Source organism: Camarhynchus parvulus, chromosome 22 (assembly GCF_901933205.1).
Source record: "Camarhynchus parvulus chromosome 22, STF_HiC, whole genome shotgun sequence".
Taxonomy (NCBI): domain Eukaryota; kingdom Metazoa; phylum Chordata; class Aves; order Passeriformes; family Thraupidae; genus Camarhynchus; species Camarhynchus parvulus.
In genome coordinates, this window is record NC_044592.1 from 1,146,389 (window position 1) to 1,165,598 (window position 19,210).

A 19,210-nucleotide genomic window follows, 5' to 3' on the forward strand; every position below is an offset into this window, starting at 1 on the left:
TTTATCCTCTGCTCTCTTACTGCTCCTGTTTTTTCCTGCTCATCCTATGTTCTCCTGGCGCTCCCAAGGGTTTTCCCCATGCTCTCCCAGGGTTCCCAAGGGTTTTATCCATGTTCCCGAGTGTTTTTCCCTGCTCCTGCTCACCCTGGTGCTCTCTGCTCCCCCTGTGCTCTCCCAGTGTTCCCAAGGGTTTTCCCCATGCGCTCCAGGAATTCCTAAGGGTTTTTCCCTCTCCCAGTGTTCCCAAGGGTTTTTCCTATGTTCTCATGGTGATCCCAAGTGTTTTCCCCGTGCTCTTCCACTGTTCCCAAGTGTTTTTCCCATCCTCTCCCAGTATTCCCAAAGGTTTTCCCCGTGCTCTCCTGGTGACCCCAAGGGTTTTTCCCATGATCTCCCCAGTATTCCCAGGTGTTTTTCCCTCTCCCAGTGTTCCCAAGGGTTATTCCCATGCTCTCCAATTGTTCCCAAGGGTTTTCCCCGTGTTCCCAGGTGTTTTTCCCTCTCCTGCTCACCCCCTGCTCTCCCTGTGTTCCCAAGGGTTTTCTCCATGCTCTCCCCATGTTCCCAAGGGCTTTCCCCTCTCCCAGTGTTCCCAAGGGTTTTCCCCGTGTTCCCAGGCGTTTTCCCCTCTCCTGCTCACCCCCTGCTCTCCCTGTGTTCCCAAGGGTTTTCCCCTCTCCCAGTGATCCCAAGGGTTTTCCCAGTATTCCCAGGTGTTTTTCCCTCTCCTGGTGGTCCCAAGGGTTATTCCCATGCTCTCCTAGTGATCCCAAATGTTTTCTCCATGTTCTCCCAGTGTTCCCAAGGGTTTTCCCAGTGCTCCCAGGCGTTTTCCCCTCTCCTGCTCACCCCCTGCTCTCCCAGTGTTCCCAAGGATTTTTCCCATGTTTTCCCAGTGTTCCCAAGGGCTTTCCCAGTGTTCCCAAGGGTTTTCCCCGTGTTCCCAGGCGTTTTCCCCTCTCCTGCTGACCCCTGCTCTCCCCGTGGCCTCTCCAGGTGGTTCCTTCAGCGAGGAGACGGAGCAGAAGTTCGACCACTTCAGGGGACTCACAAATAACAACGTGGCTGCCCGGTAGAATTCCCACTCAGTTAAGGCAGCCAGGACTCCTGCTCCGGCCCTTCCCAACCACTGCCCCAGGACATGGAGCCTCCACCAAACTCGGAATTCCAGCTCAATCGCTCCTGGAGAAGCCTCTCCCTGCCCAGTTTAGGTGCTCGGGCCACCCCTCGGTGCCTCCTGCAATTCCAGCTCTCCTCAGCTCTTCACCATTCCAAAGATTCCTCCCACATTCTGCAGCACTCCTCGCCTCAGGCTGGGTGCCAGCCACCCAAAAGTGCCTCCATCCTTCACTTCCAAGGCGTTCTTTGGGAATTTCCAGCTCTTTCCCACTCCCAGCGCCTGTTTGTGCTGCTGCTTCCTGCACTCCTCCTCAGCACTGACTCCAGTTTGGCAAGGAAACAGAAGGAAAGGAAAAATTTTAAAAAAACAACAAAAACCAGGAAAAAAGGAGCAGCTTTTTGTGAGCAGAACAGTGAAAAGCTGAATTTAATACTGCAGTGAAACACTCGGATCCAACAACGGCCACGCTCCGGAGGGGAGCCAACGCAGAACCTGGAATTTCACAGGGAATTTCAAATGGAATTTCAATTTCACAGGGAATTTCATATGGAATTTCACAGGGAATTTCAATTTCACATGGAATTTCAAATGGAATTTCACAGGGAATTTCACAGGGAATTTCAATTTCAGAGGGAATTTAATATGTAATTTCACAGGGAATTTCAAATGGAATTTCAAATGGAATTTCAATTTCACAGGGAATTTCATATGGAATTTCACAGGGAATTTCAAATGGAATTTCAATTTCACAGGGAATTTCATATGGAATTTCACAGGGAATTTCAATTTCACAGGGAATTTCATATGGAATCTCATATGGAATTTCAATTTCACAGGGAATTTCACGTGTAATTTCACAGGGAATTTCACAGGGAATTTCACAGGGAATCTCATGGAATCTCCCAGGGAATCACAGCTCCCTGAAGTGACCCAGAACTCAGCAGATTCCCGGGCTGAGGCCCCTGGGCTGGGAATTCCCATCCCACAGGGCCCCTCCGCACCCACCAGGTGCTGTGCCCATGCAAGAACCACCTCCTGACTGGATATTCCATCTTTTTTTAAAGGATGAATCATCCCTGTGCACCTTGCAGAGGGAATTTCTGCCTCTCATCCCCAGGGATCTGCTCCTGTGGGAATTCCTCTGTTTGTCTGAGGACACACTTTGCCCACAGAGCTCCAATAAAAATCTTTTCCCTGGGGAAAAAAAAAAAAATATCACTTTAGAAGCCCTTGGTGTATTTTCTCCTCACAATTCATGGAAGTTTGGGGGTTTTCCCCCCTCTCCTACAATCAAAGTTACCTGGAATTCCAGCTGATTCCACAGGGAATTCCAAACTTCCCCCAAATCCCCACCTCACAGGGAGGTTGTGAGGCTTAAAAATGCAGAAATATTTCGGGTATTTGTCATTTCTCCAGTGCTCCAGAGGGTTTTAACATCCTGGCAATGGGAAAATTCCAGTTTTTCCTCAGAATTCCAGACTGGAGCAGGAGCAGAGCCTGGGGTGGGGGTGGAAGCTCATTTTAAACCCAGCTCTGGGCACGCCAGCACAGGCAAATTCCGGAGGTTTTTTCCCTAATGAGCAGATCCCAACTTTCCTCACCAACAGGGAAGCTTCAGGCTCTTGAAACTCCGTAAAGAAGGAAAAAATTCCCTAAAACTTGGATTCACTGCCTGTCAGTTTTCTGGGATACCTGAACAGCAACATCACAACAAACTTGGAACAGACTTTTCAACTCCTGCCCTTGCTTAGAGTTGAATTTTGGCCCCCAAAAAAAACCCCAATTTTCTTACTCTCAATGCCTATTTTTTGTTGGAAAACGGAGCAGGAATAAGGAACAAAGAAACCACCTCGTTCCTGCAGCTGCCCCAGACGCTCTGGAAGCCCCAGCACAGAATTCCAGCACTTTCCAGGGCTCCAAAGAAACCCCACGAGAACTCCCACTCCCTGAAGGAACAGCCCCGTGGCACTGCCTGCTCTGCATGCATTTAATAGCACAGCCATGCTCATCTCTACAGCCTCGGGGTTGGGTTTTTTTGGGGTCATTCCTCCTGCTCCGAGGGTTCTGGCTGGAAATCCTCGCTCCCCGTGGGCTCCTGGTGCCGCTGCCTCCAGCCCAGGGCGTGGGACAGGAGCCTCCTGGCCACGGCTGTGTCCGTCTGCGGCCTCTCCTTCCCCACATGAAGCAGCTCTAGGGAAAAATAGAAAAACAAAAAATCAATTTACCCACCTGGGGCATGGCCAGGGAGAAATTCGTGCTTAAATCCCCCAAAAATCAGCTTTTTTTCCCCTGCTGTTTTATTCATTTATGGACATCCAGTCTTTCTATCTCGGTGAATAAATTGGGTTTTTTTTTTTCAGGATGGTGGAATTCCACGTTTTCCAATGGGATTGTTTGGTCGCCATAAAAGGTTCAGGGCTCTTCTGCTGTGTGGAAAGTTGCTCCCCATCCTCTTCCAGGAATTATTCCTGGCAAAATTCACAACATCCCATCCCTGTGAATTGGCAAAATTTCCAACATCCCATCCCTGTGAATTGGCAAAATTGCCAACACCCCATCCCTCTCCATGCGTGGAAAAACCCAGGCAATTTATCCAATTGAAAATCCATTTATCCAATTGAAACTCCTCAAAACCAGCTGCCCAAATCCTTGGAAAACAGCAAGGAAAATTTTAAAAATCTGCATTTAAAATGATATCTAAATATTTCAGATAATTTGGGAAGCCCCTTGGTCAGTGCCCTCCATCTTTTGGATTGCTGTAATTCCATCTGCAATGAAATCCACCAAAACTTCACCAAGTCCACCAAAATTTGGATTTGGGGATTAATTAATGAATCCTTTATCAATTTGAAGTTGTTATCTACACAGCAAGGGGGGGCTCTGTTTGTTTTTCCAGAAGTTTCATTAAGAGAAAAAAAAAATTAAAAAAATTTTAAAAGAGACACTGTCAGCTAATTAAAATCCAAATTTGTGTTTGGCAAATAATCAATTGAAACTGGATACCAACAGAATTTATGTTTAATTATAATATTTAACTAGTCATTAATTGATTAAATAATTAATTAAATAATAAATTTAAAATAACTATATTTTAGTTTAACCTGATTCAGAAGAGTGAATAAATGAAAAAAACAGATGAAGGGGAGATGCAAATAAACCAAATTTTTGGATGTTTCCTTTCAATCCAGCAGTGCTGAACCTCAGGAATTTGTCCCTGTGACAGTGTCCCTTTAAAGCACCAAAATTGGGATTTATTCTGACTGCAGTGAGCTGGAAAAACCCGGGATTGTTGGTTCAGAGTCTCTGCTGCTGCTGAGCTTCATGGCTTTGCTTTCCTGTGCCAACTGGACCTGATCAATCTGATTGAAAGGCAATGAAATCAACCAACCAACCAACCAATCAATAATTAATCAATCAATCAATGGTAATCAATCAACTGGTGTTCATGGCTCAGCTTCACCATTCCTCCTTCCTGAATAAAATTGTGCCAACCACCAGATTGGGTTTGTCTGCTTTGGATTGCCAGGGGGAGAGGGAAGAGAAAATTCCTGGGGAATTTGATGCCAAAAAATCCCAATTCCAGCTCAACCCTTCCCTTCCAGCTGCCCAAAATCGCAGCAAATTACACCCAAAAAAAAAATTAAATTAAATCTGAATTCCAGCAAAATTCCAAACCACGGCTCAGTGCCAAAAAAAATCCATAAAAAACCCAATCGGGAAGAAAAATAATTGGTCCTGAGTGTGAATTTTCTCATGAATTTGTCATGTGGGCCAGGGAGGAGTGGGAAATTTAGGAGAAATTCGGGTGGATTTGGGGAAATCCAGAAATGGGGTGGGTTTAGGGAAATTTAGAAGGGGTGTGGGTTTAGGGAAATCCAGGAGAAGTGGGGTGGATTTGGGGAAATCCAGGAGAAGGGGGGTGGGTGGAGAAGTGGGGTGAGTTTAGGGAATAGTGTGGGTGGGTTTAGGGATGGAAATGGGGGGATTGGGTTATTAGGGAAGTCAGGAGAAGAGGTTAGGAAATTTAGAGGGGGTGGGTTTAGGGAAATCCAGGAGATGGCGTGGGTTTAGGGAAATTTAGGAGATGGGGTAAATTTAGGGAATTCCAGAAGTGGGGTGGGTTTAGGGAAATAAAGGAGAAGGGGTGTGGGTGGAGAAGTGATTTGGGTTTAGGGAAATGCAGAAGTGGGGTGGATTTGGGGAATTCCAGGGAACTTGGGGTGGGTTTAGGGAAATGCAGGGGAATTGAGGTGGATCTACAGAAATGCGTGGGAATTGGGGGTGGGTTTAGGGGATTCCAGGAGCAGTGGGGTGGGGTTCAGGGGATTCAGGGGGAACTGGGTGGGTTCAGGGGATTCCAGGAGAGAACGGGGGTGGATTTAGGGGATTCCAGGAGCAGTGGGGGGTTCAGGGAATTCCAGGGTAACTGGGAGGTTCAGGGAATTCCAGGAGCAGTGGGGTGGATTTAAGGGATTCCAGGGGAATTGGGGGTGGGTTTAGGGGATTCCAGGGGCAGTGGGGTTCAGGGAATTCCATGGGAATTGGGGTGGATTTAGGTATTTAGGGGATTCCAGGGGAATTGGGGGTGGATTTAGGAGATTCCAGGGGCACGGGGGTGGGTTCAGGGGATTCCAGGAGCACGGGGGTGGGTTTAGGGGATTCCAGGGGAACTGGGGGTGGGTTCAGGGGATTCCAGGGGCAGTGGGGGTTCAGGGAATTCCATGGGAATTGGGGTGGATTTAGGGGATTCCAGGAGCACTGGGGTGGGTTCAGGGTATTCCAGGGGAACTGGGGGTGGGTTTAGAGAATTCCAGGAGACAACTGGGGTGGGTTTAGGGAATTCCATTGGAATTGGGGTGGTGGGTTTAGGGGATTCCAGGGGAACTGGGGGTGGGTTTAGGGGATTCCAGGGGAACTGGGGGTGGGTTCAGGGAATTCCATGGGAACTGGGGTGGGTTCAGGGGATTCCAGGGGAACTGGGGTGGGTTCAGGGAATTCCATGGGAACTGGGGGTGGGTTCAGGGGATTCCAGGGGAATTGGGGGTAGATTTAGGGGATTCCAGGGGCAGTGGGGGGGGTTCAGGGAGCTGTGCCTCACTCGGTCTCTGCAGAGCCTTGACCTTGGCCTGTTTGCTGGCGTGGAGCAGGGGCCGGATCTTCAGGCAGGGGTAGCGGCGGCCCAGGGCCTGCGATGCTGCAGGGACACAAAGGGCTGGAATTAACCCCAAAATTCACATTGTGCTGTGCTGGAACCCAGGGGACATCCCTCTGCCTGCCCTGACCCCCAGGAGAACTCTGCTTTTAACCTCCATCCACGGGGAAAGCTGCCCAGGCTTTGGGATGAACGGGAATTACGAGTGTGTGAAATGGGTTGTGGTGGAGCTTAGCACAGGGTGAGGAACTTGGGGGTTTGGTATGGAAAAAGTTTAGCATGGAAAAAAAATTTAGTATGGGAAAAAAAAGTTTAGTATGGAGGAAAAAAGTTTAATGTAGAAGGAAAAGTTTAGTGTGGAGGAAAAAGTTTGGTGTGGAAAAAAAAGCTTAGCAGGCAAGAAAAAGTTTAGTGTGGAAGGAAGTTCAGTATGGGAAAAGTTTAGTGTGGAGGAAAAAGTTTAGAATGGAGGAAAAGAAAGTTTAATGTGGAAAAAGTTTAGTATGGAAAAAGTGTAGTATGGAGGAGAAAGTTTAACATGGAAGAAAAAGAAGTTTAGTATGGAGGAGAAAGTTTAACATGGAAAAAAACCTTTAGGATGGAGGAAAAAGTTTAGTGTGGAGGAAAAATTTAGGATGCAAGAAAAAGTTTAGGATGGAAAGAAAAGTTTAGCGTGGAGGAAAAGAAAATTTAATGTGGACAAAATGGCGAATATGGAAGAAAAAGTTTGGGATGGAAGGAAAAGTTTAATGTGGAAAAAAAAGTTTAATGTGGAAAAAAAAGTTTAATGTGGAAAAAAAAGTTTAATGTAGAAAAAGTTGAGTATGGAAGAAAAACTTTAGTGTGGAGGAAAAACTTTAGTGTGGAGGAAAAAGTTTTTAGCATGGAAAAAGTTTTTAGAATGGAAGAAAAGGTTTAGTGTGGTAGAAAAAGTTTAGTGTGGAAAAGAAAGTTTAATGTGGAAAAAAAGTTTAGTGTGGAAGAAAAAGTTTGGGATGGAAAGAAAAGTTTAATGTGGGGGGAAAAAGTTTAGGATGGAAGAAAAAGTTTGGGATGGAAGAAAAAGAAGTTTAGGATGGAGGAAAAAGTTTAATGTGGAAGAAAAAGTTGAGTATGGAAGAAAAGGTTTAGTGTGGTGGAAAAAGTTTAGGATGGAGGAAAAGAAAGTTTAATGTGGAAAAACGTTTAGTATGGAGGAAAAATTCAATATGGAGGGAAAAGTTTAGTATGAAAAAAAGTTTAGTATGGAAAAAAAACTTCAGTATGGAAAAAGTTTAGTGTGGAGGAAAAAGTTCAGTATGGAAGAAAAATTCAGTATGGAGGAAAAAGTTTAGTGTGGAAAGAAAAGTTTAGTGTGGAAGAAAAAGCTTAATGTAGAAAAAGTTGAGTATGGAAGAAAAACTTTAGTGTGGAGGAAAAACTTTAGTGTGGAGGAAATCGTTTTTAGTATGGAAAAAGTTTTTAGAATGGAAGAAAAAGAAGTTTGGGATGGAGGAAAAAGTTTAATGTGGAAGAAAAAGTTTAGTATGGAAGAAAAATTCGGTATGGAGGAAAAAGTTTAGTGTGGAAAGAAAAAGTTTAATGTAGAAAAAGTTGAGTATGGAAGAAAAACTTTAGTGTGGAGGAAAAAGTTTTTAGCATGGAAAAAGTTTTTAGAATGGAAGAAAAAAGTTTCGTATGGAAGAAAAGTTTTAGTGTGGAGGAAAAAGTTTAGTGTGGAAAAGAAAGTTTAATGTGGAACAAAAGTTTAGTATGGAAGAAAAATTTCAGTATGGAAGAAAACGTTTAATGTGGGAAAAAAGTTTAGTAGGGAAGAAGAAGTTTAGTATGGAGGAAAAACTTAAATATGGAAGAAAAAGTTTAGGATGGGAGAAAAAGTTTAGTGTGGAGGAAAAGGTTTAGTGTGGAAAAGAAAGTTTAATGTGGAAAAAAGTTTAGTATGGAAGCAAATGTTTAGGATGGGGAAAAAACATTTAGGATGGGGAAAAAAGTTGAGGATGAAAGAAAAAGTTTAGTGTGGAGGAAAAGGTTTAGTGTGGAAAAAAAGTCCAGTGTGGAGGAAAAAGTTTAGGATGGAGGAAAAAAGTTTAGTATGGAAAAAGAAGTTTAGTGTGGGAAAAGAAGTTTAGTGTGGGGAAAAAAATGTTTAGTATGGAAAAGGTTTGGTGTGGAAGAAAGAGTTTAGGATGGAGGGAAAAGTTTTGGGTTTTTAGCATGGAGGTGGGTAGGAGACAAGCTGGAGGATTTTGGGCGCTGTCTGATCTCCTTGTTCTTCATCTGCTCCATTTCCTGCAGTGCTGGGGGCACAGGGGGATTCATTAGAAAGAACCAAAAGCAGATGTTGGACAGACAAATAATGAGTTATTGCTAGGGAGGTAGAAATAAAATTGGTAGGAAGGCAGAAATTGGACAGAACAGTTTTAAAAGACCTCGCATGTGGGTCTGGTGACTTTTGGTGCCTTCTCTGTACCCTGAGTCTGAGGTGCACACAGAGTGCTGAGCTTTTCATAAGGGAAAAATAAACAACAACCTGAAGAGTGAAATCCCAAAAATCCCATCCACCCCTCACTCCTAACACAAAACTCTCTAAAGATCTCCCCATCAAAACAAAACCACAGAAAAAGCACAAAATCACTCCGTGATCTCAGCATTTGCTCAAGGCTTGGACCAAAGCAGCTGAAATCATGGTGGGAAGAATTCCCCATCAGGAATAACCCCAAAAAAATTAGAAAAAATGTTATTTTAGGAGAATCTTGGCACTTTTAGGGGAAATCCCAAACGAAAGAGCAGAACCTGTTGGGACATGAGAGGAACCGCTCCAGGGCTGGCTCTGAGCTGCACTTGGGGTGTTTGTTCCCCCCAGGAAAATGAGTTTATCCAGATTTATGAGTTTTATCCAGATTTATGAGTTTTTATCCAGATTTATGAGTTTTCATCCAGATTTATGAGTTTTTATCCAGATTTATGAGTTTTTATCCAGATTTTTGGTGCCATCCCCCTCCCAATATCCCTGCGAGGTGATTGGAATATTTTCAAGTCATGAAAGACAAAAAAATGAGAAAGAAAAGTGAAAAGCCACTTGATTATCATTATTCTTTGTAGTAATTTCTAGGAGTGCACACAGCTGCACCCAAGGCAATTAAAAACCACATCCCAGCCGAGAAATTCCAGCTTCCCAAAACCCTTCCAGGATGGAAAGGAATAGGAAAAAAAAAAAAAAAAAAAAAATAGAATAAAATAGAATAAAATAAAATAAAATAAAATATAAAATAAAATTATATATATATAAAATAAAAAATAAAAATAAAACAAAATAAAATAAAAAATACAATAAAATTGAATAATATAAAATAATATATAAAATAAAGTATATAAATAAAATAAAAAATAAAAATAAAACAAAATAAAATAAAAAATAAAATAAAATTGAATAAAATAAAATAATATATAAAATAAAGTATATAAATAAAATAAAAAATAAAAATAAAACAAAATAAAATAAAATTTTTTTTAATGGAATAAAATATATAAAATAAAGTATATAAATAAAATAAAAAATAAAAATAAAACAAAATAAAATAAAAAATAAAAAAAATTTAAAATGGAATAAAATAAAATAATATATAAAATAAAGTATAAAAATAAAATAAAATAAATAAAAATTAAAAATAAAATTAAATTAAAATTAAAAATAAAATTAAATTAAAATTAAAAATAAAATTAAATAAAAATTAAAAATAAAATTAAATAAAAATTAAAAATAAAATAAAAATAAAATAAAACAAAATATAAAATAAAATAGAAATAAAAATTAAAATTAAATATAAAATAAGATAAAATAAAATAAAATAAAATAAGATAAAATAAAATAAGATAAAATAAGATAAAATAAAATAAGATAAAATAAGATAAAATAAAATAAGATAAAATAAAATAAGATAAAATAAAACAAGATAAAATAAAACAAGATAAAATAAAATAAAATAAAATAAAATAAAATAAAATAAAATAAAATAAAATAAAATAAAATAAAATAAAATAAATAAAATAGAATAAAACAAAATATAAAATAAAATAAGATACAATAAGATAAAATAAAATACAATAAAATAAAATAAAATACAATACAATAAATCCCAGTGCCCAGCAGTTCAGGGCACCGGGAAGGGGCTGGGGAGCTCGGGTGCCTCAATCCCTCCCCAGCACCTGTGGAGAGGCTGGAGAAGATTCCCAGGGCGTGGGTGTCATCCACCCACTGGATTTTGAAGCCGCTCTCACTGCAAGAAAAGAGAATAATTTCAATTAATGTCAAGACAAACAAAGCCCAAATAAAACCCAGCAGCCCCAGGAGGGGTTTATGTGATTGATGGTGTTTCCCAAAGCATGATTCCCATTTTCAATGGGGGAAAGGGCAGGAAAAGAAGGAAAAATGACATCAAATGTGCCCTTTTTGAGGCCACGGTGTGAAATTACCCCAAATTCTCCTTTTCCTCTCAAACCCAAGCTCAGTTTCAGGGATTGGCTTCCAGCACCAAAATACTGACACTTCTGAAGTGCTTCCCTGGCATAAAAATAAAAACCAAGGGATTTATGAAGTGATTTTGGGGTGAAATCTTATAAAGAGCCAGTGGAAAATGGGAATTTGAGAGCAGGAATTCAAAAATATTCCAATCCTTTTCCAGGCCTGCTTCACTCCCAGAGAGTGGAAAAAGAAATCTGAGGAAGCACACACAATGCAGGAAGAAATTATTTCAATATTATTAAAATAGAAATTTAAATCATTAAATAAAAATTATTCTTTCTGTTTTAAAGAATAAGTTGAATATAATTTTTAAATGCAATTTATTTGGTTTAATTGATCTGTAGAAGGATTTTTCCCAAGTAATCCAGGAATTATCCCAAGAGAGGAATTCAGAGCTGCCCTCACTGAAGAATTATTTAAAGCTGGGCTTTAAACCAGAACTAAACTGCAGGAAAAGTTCCTTTGAGGAACACAAAGAGGGGAAGGTGAAACTAAAATTCAGAATTTGGGAGCCAGAAATGTGGAGTAAAGCTGGGCTTTAAACCAGGGGACAGCTGGGCTTTAAACTGCAGGAAAAGCCTTTGAGGCACATAATGAGGGGAAGGTGAAACTAAAATTCAGAATTTAGGAGCCAGATCCATGGAGCAAATTTGTGCTTTAAACCAGGACAAAACTGCAGCAAAAGCCTTTGAGGCACACGGAGAGGGGAAGGTGAAATTAAAATACAAAATTTGGGTGCCAGAAATGTGGAGCAAAGCTGGGCTTTAAACTGCAGGAAAAGCCCCTTTGAAGCACACAGTGAGGGGAAGGTGAAACTAAAATTCAGAATTTGGGTGCCAGAGCCATGGAGTGAAGCTGAGCTTTAAACCAGGCCTAAACTGCAGGAAAAGCCCCTTTAAGGCCCACAGAGAGGGGAAGTTGAAACTAAAATTCAGAATTTGGGTGCCAGAAATGTGGAGTAAAGCTGAGCTTTAAACCAGGACTAAACTGCAGGAAAAGCCTTTGAGGCACACGGAGAGGGGAAGGTGAAACTAAAATCCAGAATTTGGGTGCCAGAGCCATGGAGTGAAGCTGGGCTTTAAACCAGGCCTAAACTGCAGCAAAAGCCCCTTTGAGGCACACGGAGAGGAAGGTGAAACTAAAATCCAGAATTTGGGTGCCAGAGCCATGGAGTGAAGCTGGGCTTTAAACCAGGACTAAACTGCAGCAAAAGCCTTTGAGGCACACGGAGAGGGGAAGGTGAAACCAAAGCTCAGAGCTTTGGTGCCAGGCCCAGGCTGTGCTCCCTGCCCTGCGCGGGCTCCCGGGCTGTCACTCACTGGAAGTCTGAGAACATTCCCAGCAGATCCTCGGTTTTCAGGGACGAGGGGAAGTCGTAGATCTCGGTGACGTGGCCCAAGTCCCCCTCACTGACCTGCGCCTCCCCGTAGCCAGAATAATCCACGCTGATCCTCTCGATGCTGATGTCCTTCACTGTCAAATTCCCAACGATCTGGGAAGGTCCAAACCAAGGGTTAAAAATAAAACAATGAGCCAGGCTGGAGTTTCACCCCCTTGAGCTTCTTTGAGTTAGGCCTCATAAGCTCTTGGAGGTTTATTTCCCACCCAAGACAGCTCAGCCACCTTGGCTTAAAATCAGCAGGATGGCTTCTGTGGCAGTGTTGGAAACAAAAAGGTTTTAATGACTGGCAAAATAACAAAACTCTTTCCAGAGAAAAACTGATTCAGGTGCAAGAGGTTCTTGCCCCTGGTTAAACACCCTCACAAAAATGATTAGTTTCTTTGTTCTCTTCTTTTTCTAGTAAATTTTCTAGGCAGGACTTTTTGGCTCCTGTCCACTTAGCTATCCTTAAGTTTGAGGTGCAGCCCCCTAAGCCTACGAGGCGCCTTTTTCACCTAATCAAGGAAGAGAAACTTCCGGGCTTCTTTCCTTTTTAAGGAGACAAAAGCCGGTTTTGTCACTCTGGGTATGAAAAGCAAAAACAAAAACAAAAAACAAAGGCAAAACCAAAAAGCAAAAAAAAACAAAAACAAAGGCAAAACCAAAAAGCACAAACAAAAAGCCCATTCCCACACCCCCTCAGAGCCCAACCCTCACCTCAGCCACCCCAGCCCCACCCGCACCACCAGGACATGGGATCCCCTCCCAGGAGCGCCTCTTTCCCCTCTTTTCCCAGATTTTGCCCCAAATCACCTCTGCCAGGAGCTCTGCCGTGCAGTCGTCCTCGGGGCCGCTCTGCCTCGGCCCCTCTGTGTCCCCTGCAGCCAAATCCAGGCCCCTCCTCAGCGCCTCGGCCACACCCGAGCCTTCCTTGCCCTCCTCTTCCTCCTTCCTCTGGATCCGCCCCGGAGCGCCCGGATCTGCCCCACGGAGCGGCTTGGGGGCAGCCAGAGCCTCGCCTGGGCCTTCCAGAACCTTCTGCAGGGCTTCCTGCTCCACCTGCCCAGCGCTGGGGCTGGGAACAGCCCGGACAGCCCGGGAATGCTGATCTGCAGGGGGAAGCTGGCTGCTGCTGCTGCTGCTGCTCTGAGGGGTCTGAGGTTCCAGCTCTGGGGGGGCTGGCACGGGTGGGACTGTCATGGCCGGGTGCGGCACACCTGAGGCTGTCCTGCTGTCACCACGGTTCTCCAGAGGGACAGAGCTCCTCCCGCACTCCGACCCTCCGGAATCCCGCCTGGATTGCTTCTCCTCCTGCAGCTGGGCCTGGAGCTCGCTGCCCTCAGCAATGATGGTGCTGCCCTGGCTCAGCTCCTCCTCTCCTGCCTCAGGTGGGTGTTTGTTGTGCTCTGCAATGATGGTGCTGCCATGGCTCGGCTCTTCCTCCCCGGTCTCCAGGGGTGTTTGCTGTGTTCTGCAATGATGGTGCTGCCCTGGCTCAGCTCCTCCTCCCCTGCCTCGGGAGGGTGTTTGTCGTGCGCAGAACTTGGGGCATGGGAACAGTCTTCATCCCGACCTTCCTGCCCACAGGAATCGCCGCCATTCCCTAAGGATGGCACCTTCTCATCTCCCCGGGGATGCTCAGCGCCGCCTTCTCCAGGGACATCCTCAGGCTCCTGCTGCCTCCCAGGGCTGCCTCCAGCCCTGCCCGGCTCCCGCTGCTCCCGGCTGCAATTCCTGGGGCCGTTCTCCCCTCCCGGCGCCGCCTCCCCGTCCCCGGGGCTCTCCCGCTCCCTCCAATTCGCCTTTCTCCGGCCCCCTCTGGGCACGAACGGGGCTCTCTCTGGCTTCCTCCGGGGCGGCCTGGAGATCCTGCCCGAGCCCACGCTGGGCCGGGCGCTGTCCCCGTGCGTGTCCCCGGGCTGGCGCAGCCGGGCCCCCCGGGACCCCCGGCCCCAGGGCTGCGCCGGGCGCTGCACGCGGGCGGCGCTGGGCCCGGCCTTTTGGTCACTCGAGGTCTCGTTGGGCAGCCTGGGAAGGAGGGGATGGGGAGAGGGGAGCAAGGGAAGCCCAGAGGAAAAGGAGGAGAAGCGTCAAAAAGGGAATTCCCAAAAGGGGAAATTCCCAAAGGGAAAATCCCGCTGTGCCTCGGGGTCCGGGAGGTGCCATTGGTAGTGGAGACCTTAAAGGGGACACGGTGACTTTGTGCCTGATCCAAGGGCTGGAGCCTGTCTGGGGCCAGGCTGAGAGAGCTGGGAATGCTCCAGGGAGAGCTCAGAGCCCGAAGGCGATTGGGGAGAGCTGGAGAGGGACTGGGGACAAAGTAGAAGCATCAAATTCCCAAAGGGAAAATCCCACTGTTCCTTGGGGTCTGGGAGGTGCCATTGGTAATGGAGAACCTGAATGGGACACAGGGACTTTGTGCTGGAGCCCCTCTGGAGCCAGGCGGAGAGAGCTGGGAATGCTCCAGAGAGAGCTCAGAGCCCCTTCCAGAGCCTGAAGGGGCTCCAGGAGAGCTGGAGAGGGGCTGGGAAGGAGGGGATGGTCAGAGGGGAGCAGGGGAAGCCCAGAGGAAAAGGAGGAGAAGCGTCAAATTCCCAAAGGGAAAATCCCACTGTTCCTTGGGGTCTGGGAGGTGCCATTGGTAATGGAGACCCTTAAATGGGACACGGTGACTTTGTGCCTGATCCAGGGGCTGGAGCCAGGCTGAGAGACCTGGGAATGCTCCAGGGAGAGCTCAGAGCCCCTTCCAGAGCCCGAAGGGGCTCCAGGAGAGCTGGAGAGGGTCTGGGGACAAGGATGGAGGGACAGGACACAGGGAATGGCTCCCACTGCCACAGGGCAGGGAGGGATGGGATACTGGGAGGGTTGAGGGGCTGGGATGGGATTCCCAGAGCAGCTGTGGCTGCCCCTGGATCCCTGGCAGTGCCCAAGGCCAGGCTGGGGGGCTTGGAGCAGCCTGGGACAGTGGGAGGTGTCCCCAGAAGGTGACAAGGGCGGCACTGGGATGAGTTTCTGCAGGATGTGATCACTGTCAGCCCTGACCCAGTGGATCACAGCTCACCTGACAGCAGAGTGACAAATGACCGTCCTCCTCCTCCAGCCCTCTCCCACCGAGAAGCTGCTCAGCAATTCCATGTTCTCCACGGTCCTGTGGATCAGGTACCGGAGGCGGCTGGACAGGGGCGGGAACAGGAGCACTCTGCAAGGAGAGAGGGCTCGGGGCATCAGAGACGTGCAGGGAGGGATGGGGATGATGGAAACATTTCATAACCTCGTCCCTGAGTCATTCCCAGCACGGGATTTAAATCAGAAAAAGGCAAGCAGGACTTGGTGGTATTAAAAGCATAAATGACTTCTCAGATTTGCAGCCAGACACATTTTACACATAAAATGGAGTGTGGGCAATGCCTGACCCAAGGCCTTGGCCTGGACTCTCCTTCCTGCTGTATCCAATGGGAAAGGCTGGGAAGCACCAGCAGAAAGCTGCTACTGATCCCCTCCCTCCCAGGCTGAGTCTCATTTCATTTCTCTCCCCGCAATATCTATCTTATTCTGTAACATTTTAAATCAATATTTATCTCAAAATTTATATATAAATATATACCATATAAACTTTCTTTATATGCAAATATATACTATAAATGTATAAACCTTCTATCAAACTTTGTAAATTATAAATTTATAAATATATAAACCTTCTATCCAACTTTAAAATTCCTCTACAAATCCATTTCCCACCTGGAAACCAGGAATAAACCACGAATGGATAAATAAACTCCAGTTCAGTGTCACTGCTGCCACCTGGTTTGTCCCCGAGTGTTTAACAACGGCACAGGGAATTTCTTTGCCAAACACTTTATTAAAAAAAAAAAAAGCACTGCAACAAATATTTAAGGTCAGGGGAAGCTGGCAGGGAGCTCAGCTCAGCATTGCCAGCCCTGCTCCTGTGCACCCCAAGGGCCCCAAAGGTCACTGGGCTGGGAACAGCTCCAGGTGAAGCCAGGACGAGAGGTGGCTGCTGTAAAGCCACCAAAGGCCACAAAGCCCTGCCTGAAGGGGAGGGGATCCCACACCCATCCCAGCACGCGGGGCTGCACGGCCAGACCCCAAATGCTGCTGCTTTCACCCCAGAAAAGCGACGCCAAGCACGAGCCCAAGGTGCCCAGGTGTCCCTGGCGCTGCCATGGCCCGGGGACAGTCGGGGACCCACCGGTGGTGCTGGCCCTGCTCCATGAAGTGCTCCAGCTCCTCCACGATCCTGCCCACGAACTCATCCTCGCTGGGCGACAGGAAAACGCCATCCATGGGGCACAGTGCCAGGGGGACAGCCTGCCGGGGGACAGAGACACATGGAGGGACAGGGACACACCTGGAGGGACACACCTGGAGGGACAGGGACACATGGAGGGACAGGGACACACCTGAGGGACAGGGACACATGGAGGGACAGGGACACACCTGGAAGGACAGGGACACATGGAGGGACAGGGACACACCTGAGGGACAGGGACACACCTGGAGGGACAGGGACACACCTGAGGGACAGGGACACATGGAGGGAGGGACAGGGACACACCTGGAAGGACAGGGACACAATGAAGGGACAGGGACAGCCTGCCGGGGGACAGGGACACAGGGGGCAAAAAAAGAAAGAAAAGGGCATGGAGGGACAGGGACACACCTGAGGGACAGGGACACAATGAAGGGACAGGGACACACCTGGAAGGACAGGGACACAATGAAGGGACAGGGACAGCCTGCCGGGAGACACATGGAGGGAGGGACAGGGACAGCCTGCCAGGGGACAGGGACAGCCTGTCGGGAGACACATGGAGGGAGGGACAGGGACAGCCTGCCGGGGGACAGGGACACACCTGAGGGACAGGGACACGTGGAGGGACAAGGATGCATGGAGGGAGGGACAGGGGCACACGGGGAGGGACAGGGATACATGGAAGGAGGGACAGGGACACATCTGGAGGGAGGGACAGGGACAGCCGCCAACCCCCGCCCATAGGTGCCCAGCGCCCCTTCCAAATCTCACCCGCCCCTGTGCTGGCTCCGTCTGCACCGCGTTATCCCCCAGCCCTGGGCACCCCCAGCCTCTCTGCCCTGCGTTATCCCCTTTCCCGGACACCCCCATGCCGCTCTCTGCATCCGCCTGCCCCCCCTTCTCCCAGCGCCACGTGCTGCCTCCTGTCCCCACCACCATCATCATCATCACCATCACCACCCTCCCCCCGAGCCCCCCATCTCCCCCATCCCCGCCCCTCGGCCCCACCGCGCCCCCGCTCTGCACCCCCGGGGTCCCCCCGGCTCCGGCCGCCCCGTCCGGGTCTCCCCGCGCCCTCACCGCCAGGCCCGGCCGAGCAGCGGATGCCGGTGCGGCGCCTGCGCCCGCGTCTGGCTCCTCCCGCTCGGTTCTGGCTCCTCCCGCCCGCGTCTGGCTCCTCCCGCCCCGCCCCGGCTCCTCCTGCTGGATCCCGGCTCCTCCCGCTCCGTCCCAGCTCCTCCCGCCCCATCCCGGCTCCTCCCGCTCTGCCCCGGCTCCTCCTGCTGGATCCCGGCTCCTCCCGCCCGCTTCTGGCTCCTCCCGCCCGCTTCTGGCTCCTCCCGCCCCATCCCGGCTCCTCCCGCCCCCATCCCGGCTCCTCCCGCCCCATCCCGGCTCCTCCCGCCCCATCCCGGCTCCTCCTGCTGTGCCCCGGCTCCTCCTGCTGGATCCCGGCTCCTCCTGCTGGATCCCGGCTCCTCCCGCCCGCTTCTGGCTCCTCCCGCCCGCTTCTGGCTCCTCCCGCCCGCTTCTGGCTCCTCCCGCCCGCTTCTGGCTCCTCCCGCTCCATCCCGGCTCCTCCCGCTCCATCCCGGCTCCTCCCGCTCCGTCCCAGCTCCTCCCGCTCCGTCCCAGCTCCTCCCGCTCCGTCCCAGCTCCTCCCGCCCCATCCCGGCTCCTCCCGCCCCATCCCGGCTCCTCCTGCTGGATCCCGGCTCCTCCCGCCCCATCCCGGTTTCTCCCGCTCCGCCCCGGCTCCTCCCGACCGATCCGAGCTTTTCCGTTCCCGTGTGTGCTCGTCCCGCTCGTCCTTGGTCTGGGCTCCTCTCGGCCTGTCCTGCCTCTTCCCCCTCATCCCGATTCTCTCCCTCTCGCTCCCGGTTCTCCATCCCCGGCAGCGCTCCTGGCTCTGCTGTCCCCAAACCCTGCCGGGCCGGGTTCATCCCCCTGTCCCCGTTCGGCTCCGGGCGCTCCAGAATCGCCGCTGAGGTTGGGGCAGCCGGGGCTGATTTCAGCCTGCCCGGAGCTGCTTTCCCGGGAAGCAGTCCCCGCCTCGGCTTTCCCGGGGAACAATCCCCGCCTCGGCTTTCCCGGGGAACAATCCCGGCCTCGGCTTTCCCGGGGAACAATCCCCGCCTCGGCTTTCCCGGGGAACAATCCCGGCCTCGGCTTTCCCGGGGAACAATCCCCGCCTCGGCTTTCCCGGGAAGCAATCCCGGCCTCGGCTTTCCCAGGGAACAATCCCGGCCTCGGCTTTCCCGGGAAGCAATCCCGGCCTCGGCTTTCCCGGGGAACAATCCCGGCCTCGGCTTTCCCGGGAAGCAATCCCGGCCTCGGCTTTCCCGGGGAACAATCCCGGCCTCGGCTTTCCCGGGGAACAATCCCGGCCTCGGCTTTCCCAGAACATCCCCCGGCCTTTCCCTGAGGAGAGGAGCAGGTTTCCAGTCTGGAAATAAAGTCAGGCAAGACATCAACCCCCAGCAGCCACATCCCGTTATCCTCCCCTGTTCTCATTTCTCCCTTTCTCTGTTAAAGCCATTCTTCCTAAAATTCCTCATTTTTTCCGGCTGAAAAATCACTTGGAGGCCAGCAGTCATTCCCTGTCTCCCTGCAGGTCCAGCTGGGAAAGCAGCACAATTCCACATCCCCTGCACGGGGTTAATTCCCACACTCTCCCTGCCTGCCCCAGCCCAGCACATTCAAATCATGCAATGGTTTGGGTTAGGAGGAACATCCAATTTTTCCCCTCTATCTGCTGATTT

The 19,210-nt window shown here is 48.7% G+C and overlaps 2 protein-coding genes across 2 annotated transcripts in view; one reads left to right on the forward strand and one right to left on the reverse strand.

Moving 5' to 3' along the window:
- Nucleotides 1-4,658, forward strand: part of LOXL2 (lysyl oxidase like 2) — a 77,076-nt gene extending 72,418 nt beyond the window's left edge. Inside the window, 1 exon segment of the mRNA XM_030964289.1 lies at nucleotides 997-4,658. Within this exon segment, the coding sequence (XP_030820149.1) occupies nucleotides 997-1,076 (80 nt within the window). The 3' untranslated portion in view covers nucleotides 1,077-4,658.
- Nucleotides 3,094-17,603, reverse strand: R3HCC1 (R3H domain and coiled-coil containing 1). The gene is made up of 9 exons (XM_030964293.1): nucleotides 17,529-17,603; nucleotides 16,386-16,504; nucleotides 15,237-15,374; nucleotides 13,676-14,203; nucleotides 12,989-13,538; nucleotides 12,114-12,286; nucleotides 10,479-10,549; nucleotides 6,219-6,314; nucleotides 3,094-3,310 (listed from the first exon to the last, which is right to left on the reverse strand). Exons 2-9 carry the CDS (start codon nucleotides 16,478-16,480, stop codon nucleotides 3,162-3,164), a joined length of 1,800 nt encoding a protein of 599 aa, XP_030820153.1. The 5' UTR covers nucleotides 16,481-16,504; nucleotides 17,529-17,603; the 3' UTR covers nucleotides 3,094-3,161.
- Nucleotides 17,604-19,210: the final 1,607 nt, after the last annotated feature.

Excerpts from the sequence above, each read along its gene's own strand:
- R3HCC1 (XM_030964293.1), bottom strand. The coding sequence starts at position 16,480 with ATGGATGGCGTTTTCCTGTCGCCCAGCGAGGATGAGTTCGTGGGCAGG. Across the intron at positions 13,539-13,675 it reads CCCGAGGCAGGGGAGGAGGA|CCAGGGCAGCACCATCATTG; the intron begins GCTGAGCCAGGG and ends GGAGGAGCTGAG. Across the intron at positions 12,287-12,988 it reads CGGCAGAGCTCCTGGCAGAG|ATCGTTGGGAATTTGACAGT; the intron begins GTGATTTGGGGC and ends GGACCTTCCCAG.